Source organism: Micropterus dolomieu, linkage group LG05 (assembly GCF_021292245.1).
Source record: "Micropterus dolomieu isolate WLL.071019.BEF.003 ecotype Adirondacks linkage group LG05, ASM2129224v1, whole genome shotgun sequence".
Classification (NCBI taxonomy): domain Eukaryota; kingdom Metazoa; phylum Chordata; class Actinopteri; order Centrarchiformes; family Centrarchidae; genus Micropterus; species Micropterus dolomieu.
In genome coordinates, this window is record NC_060154.1 from 11,018,733 (window position 1) to 11,039,393 (window position 20,661).

Here is a 20,661-nt window from a genome sequence, read left to right on the forward strand (position 1 = left end):
TAAAATGTACCATGAATGGATCAAAGCACTCACAAGCTCTTTTATGATACAATGCCAGAGAAGTGTACCTTGCTCTCTGCATAGGGTCTGTGCTATTGACTGCACAGATGGGATTCAGACCTTGAAAATGTGTAGCTAAGTATCTCTATGTTTGACCTATTTCTTAATTGATTATTTCCAGAACGAATGCTTTTAATCCTTTCAAAAGCATCTAAAAGGTGACAGCACTACATGCACTGCTTTTGTTCAAATGCCTTTCACTGGGTTGTCCTATGAAAAAGATGTCACTCCGTTTGTAGACAACTCCAACCATTCAGTGCAGATCTATTTCCGCACTTATATGGAGATGCAAGTTCCTTATGCAGGGACAAAAGGGGAAAGAAAGAAATGAACAAGCACTCACATTTCGTTTAGAAAGAAAAAGAGAAAGATAAAACGTTTTTTTTTTGCCACAATTGCCACAAGAGTGGAAAAGACAATGAAGGATTTGTGCAAGTCTTCACTGCTCAAAATGATCATTTACTCATTCTACATGAAGGCTTCGGCACAATTACGTCAGGAGGAAGCAGTAACCACACAAGTAATCAGGGAATGTGCCAAAATCAATGCAAAAACATAACAACAGCCAACGAAGGGCAGGGCGAAAGAGTTAGTGTCAGCCTTTACGCAATCTTTGTTTACATTCCTGCTCTAACCCCCTTCCTCCTACTCCGTATTGAGCCCCTGCCAACTTTCAGAATCCCCATCGTTTCTGACATCAGCTCCATGCTGTATGCTAGGCGTTGGATATGACGAATGCTCTGCAGTGCTTCACAGACAGAATGAGCATGTACTACACACTCTACTTGGCAGTGGTTCAAAGTCCAACACCAACTGACTTGAGTTTTTTCTGTTCCCTCAGTCACACCTACTACTTTTTCTCCTCCCGCGCTGTTGCTCCTACACTCAACAGGAATACTTTCAGATCTCTTCCCCTGCTTCCTTGGCCTTTTGTTTTCATGACATGAACAGGGCCCATTAACCTTATTTTCTTTCTGTTTAACACAGATCGGTGCACACAGAGGTTTCTCCAGGAACAACATAATAAATTAAATGAAAACTCCCCAGTGCTGATTAATTCAACCCCTGCAGACTCCAGTCAAGAAAACAGATTCCAGATCATGCGCTTTACGTAACTTCAAACAGTTTGTTGCTTGAATGATAGAGTTGTGCAAAGACAGAGCTTGTAATTCTAAAACATAGATTGACGCTACTTATTCATTAAAAATAAGAAGGCCAGCGGATTTAGGGATCTAGAAGGACAACAAGCTGTCAATTAAATGTAATACAATTTATTGATAGCTTGATGTTGTTGAGAGAGTGGGCACAGAAACGGGGACATATAGAAAGTTTGTATATTTACTTCCTAACATTTAAGGCAGCTCTGAGTGCATTTAAGTTTTATTTCGGTGTGTTTTAACTAAACTCAACAGCAATGAAAATGCACGTTCATATTAAATGCAAAAACAACATGGTCCAGCCTGTTCATACAATCCAGGTAGATCAAGAGGCTGTGATGAAAACTACACAGGAATATAAACCCAGCAAGCACTCATCAGACAGCTGTATCAGCAGAAACCTGACGGGCAATCCCAATAAGTGTCGCTCTCAATTGGCTCTCATTCGAGCTACACTTCCTGTGGTCACTAACAGCCCCCTACCCCCACTCCCAATGAGTGTATGTGTGTGTGAGCAATTTAATGTTTAATGCTAACTCTCCTCCATTCGTCCTGATCATGGTCAGTGCCATGAATTTTTAAAGACATCCCTACTTTACTGTCCATCTGGGCTCCATCTGCCCAGCTGCTGGTGTTTAATGCAGACAGAGACACAAGAGAGGAGACTTCAAAGGCTCTGCATGACCTCTGGACAATTTCTGGCCTTCAGGAGGATATTGTTTATAAAGGTGGCAGCGGAGTGGGGCAGTTCTATGAATGTTTACCATAGCATTGAAGAGACACATTAATGAAACCAGATTGTAATACATCCACAAATATATTGTGGATGAAGAGCTGTTCTGGAGCAAAGTGTTTCTGAAGAACAGATAAGCTAACAAAAGGAAGACGGAAGGTCCATTAATTACAAAATTAAGTAAATTTTCTAATTCCTCCATCTCTCACATTCATAACGTTGTGAGAGCAGCGGCTAGCCAACAAGTTAAACTGTTGAACTGCTGAAGGTTAGACTGGCTAGCAAACATAGCTTATGTAGCTAACGTAGCTAACGTAGCTAACGTAGCTTAGGTAACAATGGTGGGATTTTTTTTTCTTATGAGGCTGAAGAAAATAGTCATTTTGTACAAATTATAAAAAATACGTGCATACTGGTATTTCTTCGGCTTAAAGGCTATCTATCTAGCAATGTAGATTGTAAATATAGTTTTGAGAGGTTTTTGGACAGCTGTCTCTTTTCTGCTGCCCCAATACAGTGGAATTAAATGGGTTTTATTTAGTGTTCAAAGCATTAAAAATTACATTTAAAAAACTCAACAACTTTCCCAAAATAATATCACAATTACTCTGGATAATCTACCTCACTGGGTATATAGCTACATAGCACTTGTAGAAAATAAGTTATTTTTTTTAATTTGGGTGAACTGACCCTTCAATAGTGTTAGAATTATATTTAAAAAAAATCTTTTAGCAGTATTGCCCTGCAACTGCAATTTTGATCACTCTGTTATTGGTTGGAAACACTATATCAATCACATCAATCTACCTTCTGGTCAGGATCTCAATGTTTATTTTCCAGCTGATCACAAAAACTACATAGCTGTAAAAAAGAGCCCTCTGTCATATCACATATCACGTGAAAACTAGGAAAGTATTTTTTTTAAATAAAAAAAAACTTAGCTGGGTAACTCAATAAAGGTAGCCAAACCTCTTCAGCATTTCACTGGTGGCTGATTGGAACAGATGGATGCAATGCTATTGGTCGTCGGATAGCACTTGACATTAACTTTAAAAGGAGGAATGTTTCCTGGAAATAAAAATACAGAATGCAATGCAACTGGTGATATTGATATGGATATTTAAAGAGAGAAGATGTACGGGGGGGGGGGGCTCAAGGTGTGGAGGCTGGTATCACTGAAATAACTGAGATGAAATGGCACTCCACCAGCAAAGCAAATCAGTTTCAATTACAAAATAATCCAATGATGCTGGCATAATTTGATATCTGGAAAAATCCATGTCCTTTATTTTATTACACCGCACTCTGACACAGACAGTTCTGACACGCTGGCAAAGTCAAATTAATATTTGGATTAATTCACTTAAAAACACAGTGTAATCAGACATGCGAACAGACTGCGCCTCCTAGCTAGATTTAGTCTGACCTTTCAGCTGAGATCGCGGATAGAGGAAGGTGGCCGGATGATCCACCAGGAATGCAGGTTGTGCTTATATATCGTAGCCAGACAGCCTGGGGCAAACCTCACCTAAAAATGGGGTCTGTGCGTACTTTTCTCACCCACATGGCACATTGGACCTAGATAAGTGTTAACAACCTGATGAACTTATTGAAGGACTTTAATCAAACCTATTTTAATGGACTTATTTCACTAGACCAATTTAACACGTGTTAATCCTGTTAGATTAAAATCCAACTATTTCTCTAATTTCCATTTTTCCACCCACAATACCTATTGAATTCCCCTGTCATGCGAGGAGAGGGGACCCCCCTCTTTTAAATTTCCTCTCTGAAGGGTTCTCCAATGTTTTCCTGACGCCCTAAGTTTTTTATGGAGAGTGTTACCCTGGACTGGGTCAGGAATTATTGTTGCTGTGAAGCCCATAGAGACATTATATACAATACTGAGCTATGCAAATGACGTGACTTCAATATAAGAAAGAAAAGGACAGTTCTCAGTTTGGAAGAGCTCCAACTGCTGCGAACTGATAAAGGCATGCAAGATTTCTGCGGAGGATCTGGGGTTCCTAGTGGCCACATTATCACCCTCCCTCAGGCACATTCCAACAGCCTCCACCCACCTGCCCAAAATAAACTGTACAACCTTAACCCCTTCCTCCCTACCCAGTGCCCTCCAAATCACTCAACCTGCGCACACAGAACACATGGAAGTGTAAGTTAAAAGGGTTTCACTATGCCAGTCAAAATGAGAATGACAATTATTTGTTACACATACTTGAGATAATGACTATTATATGACTCTCCCATGATTCTTAGAGGCATAATCTTTTGAAGTGAAAGAAAATACTTATTCCATATTGTCCTCATGTAGACAAAACAATATGATCATTACTGGTTAAGGGCACACTGCTTCCTTCATTGAGTAGGATTTGTCTAGTGTAACAATTCCGTTTTTTCCCTTGTTTAGCCAAAGAGCCATGTCTTTGGCTAAATTAAGTCACAGCCTCTGAAGTGGGTCTATGAGATTTTGTTGTGTACCACAATGAACTCTATAAAGCCCACTTATGGATGTTTGTGTGGTTAGGTGACAGGGGTTTTCAGGGGAAGTTTTTCTAGCCTATTTTTTGGTGATGTTTCAGGCAGCTGCACAAATCTATGGTGTTATATGTTGCGTGCAGCCCTAGTAAGTTATGATATTTTGCTTCAGCTTGTATGAGTGTGCAGTGAGTAGTCAAATGTTCTCAGAGCACCAGTATTACAGATAACAGAATAAACTTTCAACTTTCATTTTAACCTCCTGATCAAGCAAAGATAATGTGCAAGTTTGCACTGAAAATGCATTAAAAAAACGTGGTCGGTAGATTTAACTACTGTCTATTTTTCACATGATGAGAAGAAACCACAAATGCCAGTTTCAGAAACAAAAGAAGAACCGGAAGAAAAATGGCACCCACCACATATAAATTAAGGCTGAAATCACTGAGTTGGATTTGCATGAGGTTAGAATTATCAGGAGCAGACTGTCTTCACAATAACAGGTCGGTCATTTTTGCTTTACACACTGCTGACACAGCACATTCACAGAGGATTATAATCACATGCCAAAGCTGCAATTATTACTAATTACCATAATCATCCATGGCCAAAATGTGTCATGTGAACAATGTGCAAGACTTAAAACCTGAATGTTATAATCTCACAGACAGTTGTTGCTTTATTCCCCGAAATCATGTTATAATGCAGAAGCTTTTAAATGCGGTTTGGTCTTCCCCTCTGAGTTTGACGTTGTATAGGCGTGACATACGTTTTAATCAACAATGGATTGGGTAACACTATCTTAACAGCCAAGATACTGGCTGTCTTGATTATGTAACTGTCTGTGACTGACTGACATGTCGTGATAAAAATGCACTGTGTGTCCTACCTGACGTATGAAAACCACCAACTGTTGAGAGTATCAATTCAAGTAATTTGCACAAAGCTTTACGGAGGGAGGGGTGGACTATTTAGAGAAGTATAGGTTTTAGGGGAGTTATATTCCATTCGCTCTGTAATTACAAGAAATGGGCCTTAAATTACAGAATCTATGGTTAGGGTTTAAAAATGAAGCACATGTAGGCTGGGTGAAATGCAATGAACTTAATTTACCTCCAGGCCATGGCAGTGTTTACTTTTCAATAGTGGCTAACATTATGCCATGTTAGAGGTTGCATTTGCATAAAATGGTGGCTCAGCAGATGCCACACTTTGGTCCCAATAAATTAGCCTTAGTTTTCAGTTTAAACACAAAAGCAGAGGCACCAACGAAGGTTAAGTCAAGGGCAACTGGACTTGGTTGAAGATACTTCAAGGATAACTATGACCTGGATGACTGAGAATCTTCACAGACAAAAGCGGAGGCACGTTTCATTGATAAATACATTCAGTTAAGGGTATTAAAATGATGCTTAATGTTTCTGCCTTACCTTCGACACAGACAAAAAATTACTCTCTAAACTTTTTCTGAAAGTGAAGGGCACAAGGAGGCTACTCATTATTACCAAAAATCAATTATTTTGTTTTTTCATGACAAATAATTTTGTCAGAAAAGGTCACTCTTCTTCTCAAAGGCTTGTATCTTATATCTTTTTAGAAAATGGTTTATGTAATGAATCAATATCCCCTCATTTTCTTTTCATTTCATTTTCAACTAATTTCAAATCTAATTTGTAGAATTGTCCATGTACACTAAGAGATGGCATAACTTTGTGTAGTAGAAGTGTCATTAGCTTTAGGTGTTAATGATTAGTGGTTCTGTTTTATATAATCAAAATTGAACAGTGAGTGGATTTAACATCGTTCCCAGTCTCCCGACAGCAGCCCTCCATCTAAATTTAGCTGTTGACAGACTTAAATCTCTTCATGTAAACAGCCTGTCTTATTCCATCGGGCCTCCCTCATAATATGCAGCCCACCAGCATGTTCACAGTAAACGCCAGCATGGTAAAGCTGTTAAAATGCACCCTCCCCCTCCAACTGCCCTTGGCTTCTTTTCCTCAGCTCATGTCAGAAAACTACCTTTTTTTAACTCTTAGGCCACATTAGTTAGCAAATGTCAAATCTCAGCGAGCACTAAGCTGCTCCACCAGAAAAACTTACTGTTTAGGACCAGAGCCTTTCACAGATGTCCCCTGCCAGAACATCAGGTGGCAAAGACAAACTTAAAAGCCTCAGTCTATGGTTTATCAACATTTGGATTGTGGCTAGTGTTAATTTCCCACCCTGGTCGGATTACTTCATGTGCAGCTGAGAAAGTGACACAATGTGAGAGGTGCGAAGGCCAGGTGTGGCTCACTGGTCAACAACCAACATTTCAGATGTATGTACATTACTACCTCAGATTGTTACAGCAGCTAGTTTTAGGATATTTTAGGGATTTAGCTGAATTGGTTCTCCACAATGACAACATGAGGGCAATGATGTCCAGCTTCTAATATAATAAACCAGACTGCAAGAGTCAAAGCTACAGACTTTGACATGACTGAATCTCTAGTAGCAACGTTTACTTATATCTCAGTGTCACCCATCTTGTTGGGGGACTTGTAAAAAAATGCAAAAGACTAACACACTTCCTATATGAAGATATACGAAGACATCCTACCTGTCTGAACTGCTCCTCGTAGGTCCAATCTCCATGGTCCTGCCCGCCCAGATGGCTGTGTGTGGCGTGGGGAGGCAGAATGGCTACACGGGGCTCCTGGTCTACACTGGGACGGGCCTTCAGATGGGAGTGGGGGTGGAGTTGACGGTGGGGCAGCAGGAGGATGCCCTTCCCAGGAGCCACTGCACCATGGCCCGTTGGCAGACCCTCCTCTGCCAGGTCATCGTCAAAGTCTTCTTCCATCTCGCCTTCAAAGTCTTCCTCATCCCATTTCTGTTTGCTGTGTGTGTTACAAACAGAATATGGTTTAAAAGACGTGCACCAATGAAAACCACCACTGGTGCAGATTATATATTTTAGGGCAACTTAACCAAAGATAAGATGTAAGTCAGTACTTACATCTGCTCCTCCTCATCTGACCCCATCATGTCCTTGTAATGCTCCTCTCCTTCATCGTCGTCACCTTCGTCACCGTCATCCTCGCCGCCGCTGCTGCGCTCTGACATGGGACTGTCGGACACCCTCTGCAGCCCGGCAGCCACTGCACGCATGGCTGCTAGTGCTGCCATCTGGGCCTGCTCCGCCTCAGGGGCCGGGCTCCCCATTGGCTCATCGCCTCCTCCTCCACCTGCGCGGATCTGAGTGTGTTGGGTGGCGGCTTGCTGCTGTAGTTGCTGCTCCATCAGTAGCTTGGCCCTCTGCTGCCTGTGCAGGTTCTCCATGACAGCCTGCAGCTTCATCTCCGGGGAAAGCGGCACGGTGTTAAGCTGCCTTCCTTCCCCTCCCTCCCCCACTGAAGAAGCACCAATCGGGGGCCGGTCGGGGGGCGATTGTCAGTGCTTCTGCTCAAGGAGAGCAATTGCCAACCGTGCCTGTGGTGAAGCAGCTAGCAGCTGGCTGGAGGTTCGGAGGTTATGGTTGTGTGAAAATGTGGGTCCTTGAGGTGAAGTGGAAGGAGGAAGAGGAGGGGGGTCGGTCAGAGCTCTGAGACATGCAGTCAGAGGTCAGCTGCAGTTCTGGAGACAGAGGCCTTTCTCTTGTCTCAATGGTTTTTCCTGCAGTTGGGGGAAAACCAAAGCTGGCAGTGGAACTCAGTGGCAAAGGGTTCGATAAGGCGGATGCGAGGGTAGTACTACAAGAGTACGCTGGCAGGCTACAAAGACCTGAGGGAGAGAAAAAGGTGTCAGACTGCTACTTCCCCACTGTCTGTTAACATAAGTAACTTACTAACAGTTGAAGGGCAAAAGCTTTTTGTTGTGGCAGCACTAAAACAACTTTCCCCAAAGCATCAGATCAGTCAAATATGCCTCTATTTTTAAAACTTAACTTTCCATTCACTGACCTTTCACTAAAGTGGACGTCTTTAACACCCTCTCCTCTGATTATATACTGTTCTGGTAAATCAATAACCACAGTCATTGTTGTTGGTATTGCATTGTATTGAAGAGATAAACAGGCCTAATGGATGATGCTGCAAGAAAAAGTCCAACATATTATTTCAGGAACATGATTAATCAATTTTAGATTCATGACTTTCAAGTGCCTGTGAGTTGCAGAAAAGTAGAAAATTACAGCAATGACTACCGAGTTGCCCGTCTGTCAACTCAAATCACAAGTTAAGACAAGCAAATGCACTTTTTCCACACACAAAAATACCAATTTCAGTCTGAAATCCATTTGAAGCATAAATATGAGGTTCCTTAGTTCATGTCCATTGTGCAACATGTGCAGGATTACTCACACAAACATACCAGACAGGCTGCTCTCATAGGACAGAATGTTTCAACCTCAACAAAAGAAGAGGAAGTGAAATCACAGGAAGAACCGTCACTTTCTTCACCTGGTTGGCTCCGAGCCAAGATGAATTTCAGCCATTTTCAGACATCTCTGTTTCAAGTTTGTTTCAACACATACACGCTTAATATTCAGAGGTGGGACTTTGATCAGGTATGACTGGCATGTTTTTCCCCTCATTAAAATGTTTTATTGCAAGTAAGAGACAGTGGGGATACTGGGGAGTTTTTTCTGCAACTTCTGTGGGCGGTAATGTTTCTCCTACATACCTGTTCCCAAAAGTGCTCAGGTATGCAAAGCACTTATATACATATATAAGTTAGTTATAAGCAATGAGCTTCAACATTCTGGTATCGATAATGTCTGTTCCCCATCGTCAACTGTTCTAACACAGCAGTGATCCTACCTATACCGCAGAGCTACACTAGACGGAGAGAAACTGTCTATCCCGCCCACTCTCCGTTTACTCAGAACAAGTTCAAAATGTTAAGAAGTCTGGGTTTTTGGGGAGGCTGTGGCTCAGATCAGTCAGGCAGAGATAAGAGCTGCACAAGTCAACAGCACATGGGGAAATGAATTTTGAGTGCAGGTGCTGGACACGCTGAACTATCAGTCATGACAGGAGGCAGCGGTGACTACACCACCACTCATTCAGCTACGCTGACTAATACGTGACAGACCTCTGTAACCACCACCTGCCCTGATCTTGTACATTCAGAAACATCAGGTTTTGCTTGGCACTTTTACACCAAGTACACTCTGGATGAAAGCATGAATGGTGGTCTTGTACGAGTTACAGTTTAATTAGTATCAGTATTACAAGCAACTCAACCGACCTGTGCTGATATTTTGGTTTTAAGTTGCTGAAAGACAATACTTTGCACCAATATTCAGAAACACCTAGTCATATACTGTAAAAATATACTGTCAGAAAACTGCACAAGAAGTCCTGTCTTTGTTCCCACATCAAATGTCTTTCATATGTGACAATTTAACAGAATCTTTAGAGAAAATTTTTTGTCTCATCTATGATCGGACCGTTTTGTCTTTTAACTACTGCACTGATAGATGATATTTGCCTTTATTATAGCTGAACCACCTCCATACAAAACACCCCAAAGTGTTTCACCCACATGTTTATTAACGTCAGAGTGTCAGCAGCTGTTCAAGGCAAAATGAAGACCACACCACACGGGGAAACTCTGGGACTAGGCTACTACATACATTAATGCATACTAACCTGTCTAAAATGTGGCCAGCACAGCAATCCTTGCCCACAAAACACCTCATCATCACACTGCAATGGGGATATAACCAGAAGGGATCATTGTTTCTAAAACAGGGCTGTTTTTCTCATGTGGCATTACAGTGAAAATCATTCTAGCATTTCATGGCTCTAGCAATGTAATTACAGTGTAGGCACGTTCTGAACACAAGAGAAAGAGAAACAGTATATGTACATATGGTCCATGGCTCGCAGGTGAAATTAAGTTGAAGCGAAGATTATCTCACATCGCATGTTTACATACATTACAGTCATGAATATACGATGAGAAGAGAGACAACACCCAAAAACATCCTGGTTATCACTGTTACTCTGGAAGCAGGCACTTCAGACAAGACATGTGTTTCTCAATCAGTCAGCACAACAAATTGAAACTAACAACAGTTTGTGTACATGGGTCTGACTCATCTGGGAGATCAGGTCATTTTTACACAACATCAGGAATCTCCAAATGTGTAAGGAACTGTACATGCCACAACAGCAAGTTTGAGGAAAATCAAAAAGACAAATGCCCTCAGTCCCAAATAAACACCCTATCAGCAGCAACCAGCATATAGTTGACACCTTGCAGCTACTCACTTTAGCTCCACTGGTCAGATGACCGAGCCACAAAATGTACTTCAAAAGCACAAAGTTCTGCCACTACTGCAGAGTCTTAAAGGTGTTTAATAAAATTCAACACACCGACAAAATGCTACATCTACCCAACACTATCAAGCAACAGGAAAACATATTTCAGTCATCCTATGCTATGTCTGTATGTTAGAGAAATGTTGCGCAAGGAAATAAGAGCTGTGAAACTTGTGTTTCTTCAGAGGGTGAAGGAAGTGACAACTGACGGAGCAGATGCAGCGAGGCAGCCGACAGATATTCAATATTGATTCATTACATTCTTTAAGGGCGATAGAGGCAGTTGCAGTTGTCAGATGGAGGACCAGTATAAGCAGGCTTAAAACATCTTACCTAACTGGATCTGGTTTGACTAAGACAACACGTCTCTGTAACTACAGAACAAAAACACAGTTTAAAAGTGGAATGAGAATTACTTGTCTGGAGTATCAGCCCACACATGCAATGTTTGTACGTGAACAAATAAGCACAAATGTTCTGTTTGTGTTCTATGTTTGGGAAAAAAAATGACCTCTGATACCGCCTCTCTCCCTGTGTGTGTCATATATAGAATTTCAAAGACAGAAGTGATTACAACAAAGCTGGTCTGTTGACTCTTCCTGTGCAGAGGGAAGCAGAAGTGGTCGCTTTGTTTCATGCCACCGTTCATCACAAGCATCTCGATTTCCTACATGCTAGATGGTGCAAGTCAACTTGTTCCATTTCACATACCCTGATTCCCCAAATGAGGTTGCAGGTTTGGCTCTTATAAAACATTTTAAATTTGACAGCGATGATGGTCATGTAATGATAAGTTACATGTTACCCACAAGACTACAGGTTTAATTCCAACCAAACACAGCTAATCTCACCTCTCACCTCCTCATGTGATTCTTTTGCTCAATAAACACGAGCAACAGGTGAACGCAGGCAATACACTTCTAAGCACCCAGGCATTTATTCTTTACGCTACTCAGTCTCCTGGTAAAATCACCTGGTGTTGCGTGACAGCACATATATCCCAAATGTTGTCACCAATTCTTATTACTTCTAAACATTAAAGTTGATAGAGCCATGCTAACTCTTTTTGTGGTGCAACTCTGCTCTGCAAAATGGCTGGAGGCTGCCTTTGGTATCTCATTGGCACACATTATGAATAACCATCCCTTGGCTAGAGTGATAAGGCATTTAATATCTAAACCATAGCTCAGCGCAAAACCAAGCAGTCCAAGTGGTCCAGGGATGAATCCCCTTAAAAACCCTTGCAGGGTCTCTTTCATAGTGTAGCCAGGGTGGGGAATCACCACTGTATACTGGGTAATTTAAACCCCTTGGGACAGCTACCAGTTATTATTTGGAAATTCTGCTTTGTTCAAAAACTGTTGCATGGCTGATGAATTTTGAGTGTAAGTTGCTACTGCAGCCAGGGAGAAAACTTTTGTGGCCTTTCTGTAGTCCTTTCGTTGCCAGTCAAAATGCTTTGGAAACAAAATTACAACAACCTACTTCATGGTTTTGCTCCATCACTTGGTAACAATTACCATATCTGAGTAGCTACCAGCTGCCGCCACAATTTCACTGCCAGAACATATTGAAAGCTTTCTGAAATAAATTATCTGAATCCAACAGAGGATATTTACTCTCAGGAGACACATAAATGATCAAACTTTGCAATAAAAAGCTTTATATAATGCAAAATACAGCTCACTATAAGACCCTCATTTAACACCTTAATTGGCTAAAGGCAGGCCGGCCTGCTGCTAGATGGCAGGGGACCCATGTGGGGGCAGGGGGGAGTCACTGGGACAGATACTTTAAGACTTGGCTGACTGAAGTAGAAACCATGAGAGCTAATGGGTTAATCCTCTTTTTTTTTTAACCCACATTTGACAGGCGGAAGATTGCAAGGTCTGAGCAAACAGGACAAATTGATAAGAACAGGAGCTAAGGGTCTAATTCCAACGAGATAAAGAGACCCACACCACCTCACATACCTGCACGTATATGACTGTGTTCTTGCATAGACACGAAGCCGGTTAAAATGTACTCTAGAAAGAGCATCAAAGCTCTCTAAAACCACAATCCTTCAGTACAGGCAATGTGAGGGAATTCATCTTTGTGGCCTTTTTTTCTAGAACACATTGGCAGCTGCACTGCTGGTAGAATTCACACATGGTGCTTCCAACATGTGTGCTATAAACTCGTTTTGATTGGTGGTTTTAAAAGGTGGTGAAGTCCTCATAAAGCAAAACACAAACACACCAGGGTTTTTTCTCAGTCAGTAGTTTTGTTTTCACCTGCCAATGTCAGTGCAGATACATATCTTACACTTCAACATCGGGATTTAAAAGTCTTTATTTCCTTTTATGTACTAAAAGAATGAACAATCTTTTCCCTGATCAAGCCGTGCCAGCTGAGATGAACTGGATGAGGTCTTTGTGAGGCTTCAAACTGGCTATTAAAAACTCCTGTTTCTCTGGAAAATCAGAGAAAACCACATTCTTAAAAGTCGTAATTGACAAGATTTATGATTCTCGTTTCCATCTGTAAGCTAAGCCCTGGTGTTTCTGGTCCTCCCTTTCCTTAAGATCACATGCAAATCAGTATAGGAGGGGCTGTAAAGTCTGTTTCTGGTGAGTTTCTGTAGGTGGTACTTTCTTTATCAAATTAGCTATTACGCTCATGCTACACCTGTTTTGAATAAAAGACTAAAATGATTTCGATCATAACCAGTTCCTTCAGAGTACAGTGTGTGTTGTTACACTTTTGTAATGCACAAGTGTGTCAGTGTGTACTATACTGCTATGTTAGTAGTGAAATAGGCGTTGTACTGATGTTAGCAACACAAACACTCCTGGACAAATCTTAGGTTTTCTGACTGCTCCAGAAAGCTTTCTTCAGTCTGTCTATATTTTTTGAGATAGATATTTACTTTTGAATGTCATCCAAACCTGATACCCAAATGTATCAGTTTAATACATCCAAATGAACACACTACTAAACAACTGTATAATTATCATAGTTGACCTTTTTCTGAAGCTTTACAAACTATTAGTGTTTTCTGCAGAACAGCTTGTCCAATTTGAATTTGCCACAATGCACCCCAAGATGTTCTCTTTGTTTTGTATATTACTCACAGCATGTTCAGTGATAACAGAAAAGACAGTGAAGACCTCAGGGGAAAAAACACAACCACACCTCTCCTGCTTCCAATTCTTGCGTGTGTATAGGTACATTTCTGTTTTACGCATGAGTTTACATTTATACAGTCTTTTATAGCAGGAGGGGGAAAGTATTTTAACATGTAAATTGTTCAACTGCCACATTGTCATATCTTTAACACACCAAACAAGGAGGCAGCAAAGGACTTATAGTTTGTTTGCTTTGCACAAATAAAAAATGAGCTTCAATTCACAGCTTTGAGCTCTTCCCTATGGCTAAAATCAAGCTGGGAGGCGAGTTTTTGTCTATTTTTTCCCAAGGAGTGTCTACCAGTAAATCTAAATGTGCTCTTTAAACAGTACAAGGAGTAAATGTAAAAAGAAATGAATGCCATGTGTCCACTGCAATGCTGTGCACCTGCCAAAAACATTCAGATCACATACTGTCAAGATCTTACTGAAGGGAGAGTTGCACAGAACTGAATAAAAAGCCTTCGCTGTCTGGGCGAAACAAGTAGATATTAAGAGAATGATAGTACTAGTAGTAACACTTTGCAAAATGTTTTTTTCAAAAATTAAATATCTTACAACCTACAATGTGTGCTACATTTGATTTAATTTCCCAGCAACAATATATTATATTAAAATCTATTTTACTTTGCTAATTATTTAATGTTGATAGATTACTTTTACACAAAGGGTTATGTAGTTTCTCATTTTTAAATAGTTTTGTCAATAGCATTAAGTCTTCACGTAAACCCTGGTTGGCATTTCATATGACAGAAGTTAAAGAGCGGGAGGGAGCAGCCAAACAGTAGCCATTCATGATCCTTTCTACATTTCAAAAAAGGGGGTCGGTCAGCGGTGCTGGTCTTGATTATGCATCCCTCTCTCGCATTCCTTGCAGTATTACCTCGCAATAACACAGGCTCCATTGAGCCCCATTGCACCAACAACAAGATCATTGAGGAAGTGTCGCACAGGCTCGTCACGCACTTTCCACTGACCTCTTCCAGCGAGCCAAATCTGATTAGGCCCAGCTATGCCATAAATTAAGTGGGCATATAGCAAAATATAATCCACTGATCCACTTCTCAGCAGGGGGGTGGCGAGAGCCAGGTTCACTTCCCACTGTGACCTCTCCACCATTGTGTCCCTGAGCGTGCAACCTCTGACATATATAGCAATTCTAAGTCACTTTGGATAAAAGTGTCAGCTAAATGTAATGTAATCAAATCTGTGGCTATCTATCAAGCAAAAGGAGTCAGCTGTGCAAGCGAGCGAGGCACAAAAGTGATTTGTAGAAACTAGTGTTGCAGCCTGTGTGAGCTGAAGTTTGCTCTAATGAATGAAAAAAAAGTCTGGATTCAAGTGTTAGCACGTTTTTGGAAATGAGTGAAGGAAAAGGAGGGAAAAGGGTATGTCTCTGTACTGGTAAATTCACATTTCATGTATTTATTGTGCAATATTTTAAAAAGCTCAATTTCTTCTACTAAATAAATAACTTCAATGTTCATTATTGAGGTACTGGAGATTAAGACAACACTGTCGTCCCAGTGGGCCATTCATCGGGCCTTTCCACTTGGAAAATGGAACAACACAGTGAGAAACACTGGCACTGGCACAAGATATCAGCTATCAGAAACATCATTATCAACCGAAACCCCCCAACACTATTGTTATACTGTGAAAGGGGTCAAACATTACAAGTGGAACAAAATATTTCTATGTGGGTTGAAAAGATCCTATACTTATACTATAAGACAAGTGCTACGTAAAGACAGCCCACAGGGAAAATGCACAGAAAGCATTTTAACTCTGCTATATGGACGGACTTCCTCTAACCACAGGAAAAGTCATCAGATGAAGAGGGAAAAAAGAAAAAGAAAGAGTGTCTGCTGATTCAGCTGAAATGTTTGCTTCCATTTATGTATGTTTGCCATCTCACTGGTGGATATTGACCTCGCCGTGTTACAACGTCACCTACAGCTTCACATGGAGGCCATAGTATTATGAGAGCAAACATAAATCTCATGTGACGACAGCTCTAGTGGAGAAACACAGGTCATTCTTAAAAAACGGCCAACGCTGTCACTACTAGAGGGAAAACAACAACTCTGTCTACATCAGTTTTTCTTTCTGCCTGGGCTGAAATGTTATTCCAGCTCTTGTTTGTGCCTTTTTCCTTTTGTTCCTTGCACTTCAATCAACACATTTCTTAAACAGTCTTGACAGAATTAAAACAACGGAAAGCTTGATGACAATAGAGTTGAGTGCATGGCTGTTGTACTACTGTTGCATTACTTTTGTACTGCTTTTATTGTGTCCATCCATTGCACATTTCAATTAATTCCTTTATTGCCCTTCCTTAATTACAAAAACTATCTTTTAATCGGTGTTTTCTTGCTTCATGTGAGCTGCAAAACAGCCAACCATGTCAAATTCCTCCTGTGTGTTAACTGTCTTTGCCATAAAAACTGAGATTCAGGAGACGGGCTGCATGTCGCTACTCGCAGAGTTCAATGCACTGCTATTGTAACTCTAGACTGACGGTATGATGATGGACCCTCTTGCGCAGAAGAGGTGAGGTAGGGGGTTTGTATTTTCACTGAATGGCATGAACGTCCCAAACTGGATTAACCTGTTGGTTTATATCGTGACTGTGCAGTCACGTCACTGCATTGTGATCCTTAACAATCAAGTCTTTTGTCTGCAGAAAGGCGTTGGACGAGTGGAAATCTTAAATAAAGAGGTCTGTGCATTGTACACGGAGACACCCACAGAAAAAAGTGTCACTTCTGTGCTAAATGTGGATTATAGTTTCATGTGCCCACAAAAATTGGCAGTTATGTCCACTCACGAGGGATGTGAATCTTTTGGCATGGATCTGATTAAATTAGCTTGTAATTGCTTGGGCAGGCTGCCAGCGCTAGCAGACGCAAATATAAAATACAAATTCTTCAGGTTTGATGGACATGTCAGCATGTTGCAGCTGTGGGCTGGTCTCCAGGCAGACAAGTACCAGGATAGATCCCGCTGACACTGAACCGAGTGTCTGAATACACAAAGCCTACAACTGTCCTAGCAGCTTGGTTCAGGAACTACAGGGTATCCCAAAAGCTCCAGCCTTTTCTGCTCTGCCTGCGTCACCGTCAGCCCTGCTGGGATTCCCCCGTGGCTCCAGCGCAGGCAGTGAAGTAACTTGTTTTTTTCCTGCATTTTTTGGCAGGATAACAGAGTTAAAGCCCCACGTGCTGCACAGGCACTTCAGAAATGTAGCTTTTGGCACAGGAACAGCTGAAAGCCAGCCAAGCCATGCTGCTTCCCACTTCTTTAATGGCAGGAAAACTTGTGGTGCACAGAGAGTACTCACATTCACTATGATATAATTCATGTGGATATTTACAGGTGGGTTATTACTGAAAGGTTTAAGTGATACAATGCAGGTTTTAAGCCCAAGCACACACCCTTATACCTTGCAGGGTGATTTGAATGCAGTGACAAAATAAAGGGCAGCCTTTACTACCCTGTAAAGGATTGTGGTTTGATACTAACAAAACAAACAGACATCAAACCTGTCTGTGCATGTTTGTCATTAATTCGCAGACACTAACAAGTTAAGTGGCCGGCGACTGCTGATCACTGAGCCATGACGCTTTAAGACAAACTGAGAAGGCTCTTTGCATATTACACTTGCTGCTTCCAAATGTTCTTCAAATACCCTCGGGACGAGATGTGTGTGGATTTCTGCTTGTAAACTGCTTGAATGACAACTTGGCCCGCTTTGCACCATGACATGTTCATTGAACAAACTGAAACACACTGAGGCGTGAATCTACCAAACTCACCAGCAAACAGAACTCTCAATGCAGATCACACAGAATACTTGATTAGAGAAGAGGCCAGAGGGACCAGTTCACATGTCAAGGGAAGGAAGGCACAGTAAATGCACTCCCGGGAAGCAAGAGCACATGATATCAAAGCTATGAGAAGACAGACGTGGCCATCAAGCAGCAGTACATGTGTCAGCTATGGCAAGACTGATTTTAGGATGATATTTCATTAAAAGTGCACCTCTGATATGATGCTAGTTTCTCACTGACTGGAAACACCTTCTTGAAAGCAAAAAATGAGAATCAAATTAGGGCTGCAACTAACAATTATTTTCATTAGGGACTTATCTGGTTATTTTTCCAAATCCATCAGATCCATTAATTTAGCTTCTAAACTGTCGAAAATAGTGCAAAATGTTGATAGATTTTAAAGGTAATTACTTCCTTATTCCGTCAATAGATTCAATTAACAGTGATGTAAAACTGGGGAAAGCAGCGAATCCTCACAATGGAGAGAAGCTGAAACCAGCAAGTGTTGGGTGTTTTTTCTTGATAAATTATTGATGATGATGAATTATTAAAATAGTTTGCATTAAAATTGTTTTGGATTTGTTTTCTGAATAACATTTCTATACATTTAATTCTTCTGAATAAATGAATTGATTTTATTAGAGCACTTCAACGTTCAGTTAAGCTTTCTTTCTAGTAATGTGTCAGCTGTTACAGAGGCATTTCCTTCGTCACAACAGCATTTTCCTTGAGGCAATAATTGCAATTTTTGATATCTTTAGACACTGACATAGTCACAACAGTCTAAAAAAATCAACATTGACAACTTAAAATGTTTGCAAGCACTCTTGGTGCATGTAATAATAAGACCAAGTGGTAGGTAGATGTTAATTTCCATCAGCTAGAGAGACTACTAACTTCCATTACATTACTGATGCAGCTTTTAAGCCTGGAAAGATACAATAATCAAGCTATACTGTGATAATTTAATAACAAAAAACAAACAATATGTGAGATCACAATATTAATGTTATATTGATATATCGTCAGGTCAAGGTCTGCCAAGTTTCCACAAACACAGGTGTTAGTTCTTCAAATCAAGAACAACAACAAGTGTCTTTATGCAAACTCAGTTTCATAACAAGCAGTGTTGCTTATTAAGTCTGGTCTATAATATGCAAAAGGCCATACGTTTCTAATCCACAATGTAAACACCCTACCCGCTCCCTGCAGCAGTATTTCTCTCCATTTGAAAACACTGAGGTGGTGCAGTTGGCTGGTGCTGGCCACAAGATACCATATGCCAGATTGGACCAAACAGATTAGTGGGGCAATTTCTGGGCAAGTCTCTAAGGTGATTGGAGGATGGTGGGGTGCAGGGTGCAATAAGGGCCTGGAAATCTCTCTTAAGAATTTCAGTGCTTAATAATCACACTGGGAAGCTGCAAGTGCCAAATTACACAATTTAACGTCTCTCTTTTTTTTGTTTGTCAACCACAATTTTAAGAAGTTACAGGCCCTTTGACATGGAAGACAGGACCCTGCCAAAGTGGCTGGTAACATGAGTAACCAGCTTAGGAAAACCTAACCAGTATTTGACCAATCCTCTTTTTAAGTTCTTTCACCATAAAAAGTAAACTTCCAAAAGAAAATGACTCTCCCGGCCTCCCTCTTGATCTTGTTCCTGTCTTTCAGATTTCTGGTGAAGGTTTTCAGGTTTCAAAATATCATTTCCTCATTAAATTCGTGATGTCTCACTAAAACCAAAAATATGTCAAAGTACTTATGTTAAAATAAACTTTCACAATGTCGTGGACATTTCATAACAGTGTTCCTGTCATCTCAGTTGCACAGTAGAATGAAACATGTCGGGAAATATTTTGTATTGTTGCAACAAATCTGCTGAGGTTGCATCTTTAAATCTGATCATTTTAACACAAATTTTAGTATACTTCATTCAAGTTTACATGTTTACATGGTGGATAAGCTTCTGAAAGCACATTAAGATCAGATCAGGGCAATGACAATCTCCACTGAAACCAGACTTTGTTTTCAGAATATATCTTTAAGGGCATTAAATATCTAAAAAAAGACAAAGTGCTATAAAAGGCTTTAACCAAACCAGCTTCCAGTGCCTGTACTCACCCGTCCTCATTACTTGGTGAGAAACTCTAACACCAACCACAAACCAAGTCAGTTTTGGTTGTGGCTGTGAGGTTTTTCAGCTTGGCACAACCAGCCCGACTCTCACAGTAAGACTCTGGAGCTCTTTTTGAATCCACTTGGAATGAAAAGTTTCCTGCCCTCTTTTCATGTCCGCTGACGACATATGGAGGAATACACTGCCTATAATGGAGTGGATTTTCTCACAATCCTGCTGTAGTAGCCTAGTGAAGGCAGCTCATTGTGATCACGTCCATGACATGTTGGACTTGACTTGATCTCAGCCACTAACTTTTATCTACCTCCACCACTTATGTTTTGCACTTCCACAGAAATACCACCAACTTAAAGGGAGTTCACGTGTGAGAAACTGACACAGCCCAAAGACTTTTGCAAAGTCATATCAGTTGGATGTTAAAAAGAGATAGATCTGCGCCTGTTGTTGATCCTTGAGAGTTATTTTTATGACTTTAAATACATGTAGAGTATTGATGCTTGTTTACCTATTGAACTATTGCATAATGACTTGTCTGGACAACTCCAGCCCAGCCAAACCATTATTACATCAATATTAGATTATCATTACCACTTTACATTGTTCATGTGAGTAGCAAAAATTCATTCATAAAGCCATCTTTTGCTCTAAATCATCTTACTGTCTCTGCTTTGACCCATAACATGACATTTTGTCAGACCAAACTTTCTGTTAAGCCCAGTTGTTGATGCTGTCACATGTAAGTTACTGACTTTATATCC

The 20,661-nt window shown here is 40.8% G+C and overlaps 1 protein-coding gene across 4 annotated transcripts in view; it reads right to left on the reverse strand.

The window, feature by feature from the left end:
- The window catches only part of arid3a (AT rich interactive domain 3A (BRIGHT-like)), a 49,650-nt gene that overhangs the window by 27,875 nt on the left and 1,114 nt on the right, over positions 1-20,661 (reverse strand). For 2 of the 4 annotated variants that reach the window (XM_046049937.1, XM_046049940.1), the window contains exons 2-4: positions 8,394-8,522; positions 7,451-8,214; positions 7,052-7,331 (exon numbers count right to left, since the gene is read on the reverse strand). In XM_046049937.1, the coding sequence (XP_045905893.1) occupies positions 7,052-7,331; positions 7,451-7,791 (621 nt within the window). In that variant the 5' untranslated portion in view covers positions 7,792-8,214; positions 8,394-8,522. The remainder of the gene's footprint in view (positions 1-7,051; positions 7,332-7,450; positions 8,215-8,393; positions 8,523-20,661) is intronic. The other 2 variants (XM_046049939.1, XM_046049938.1) reach the window with 2 other exon arrangements.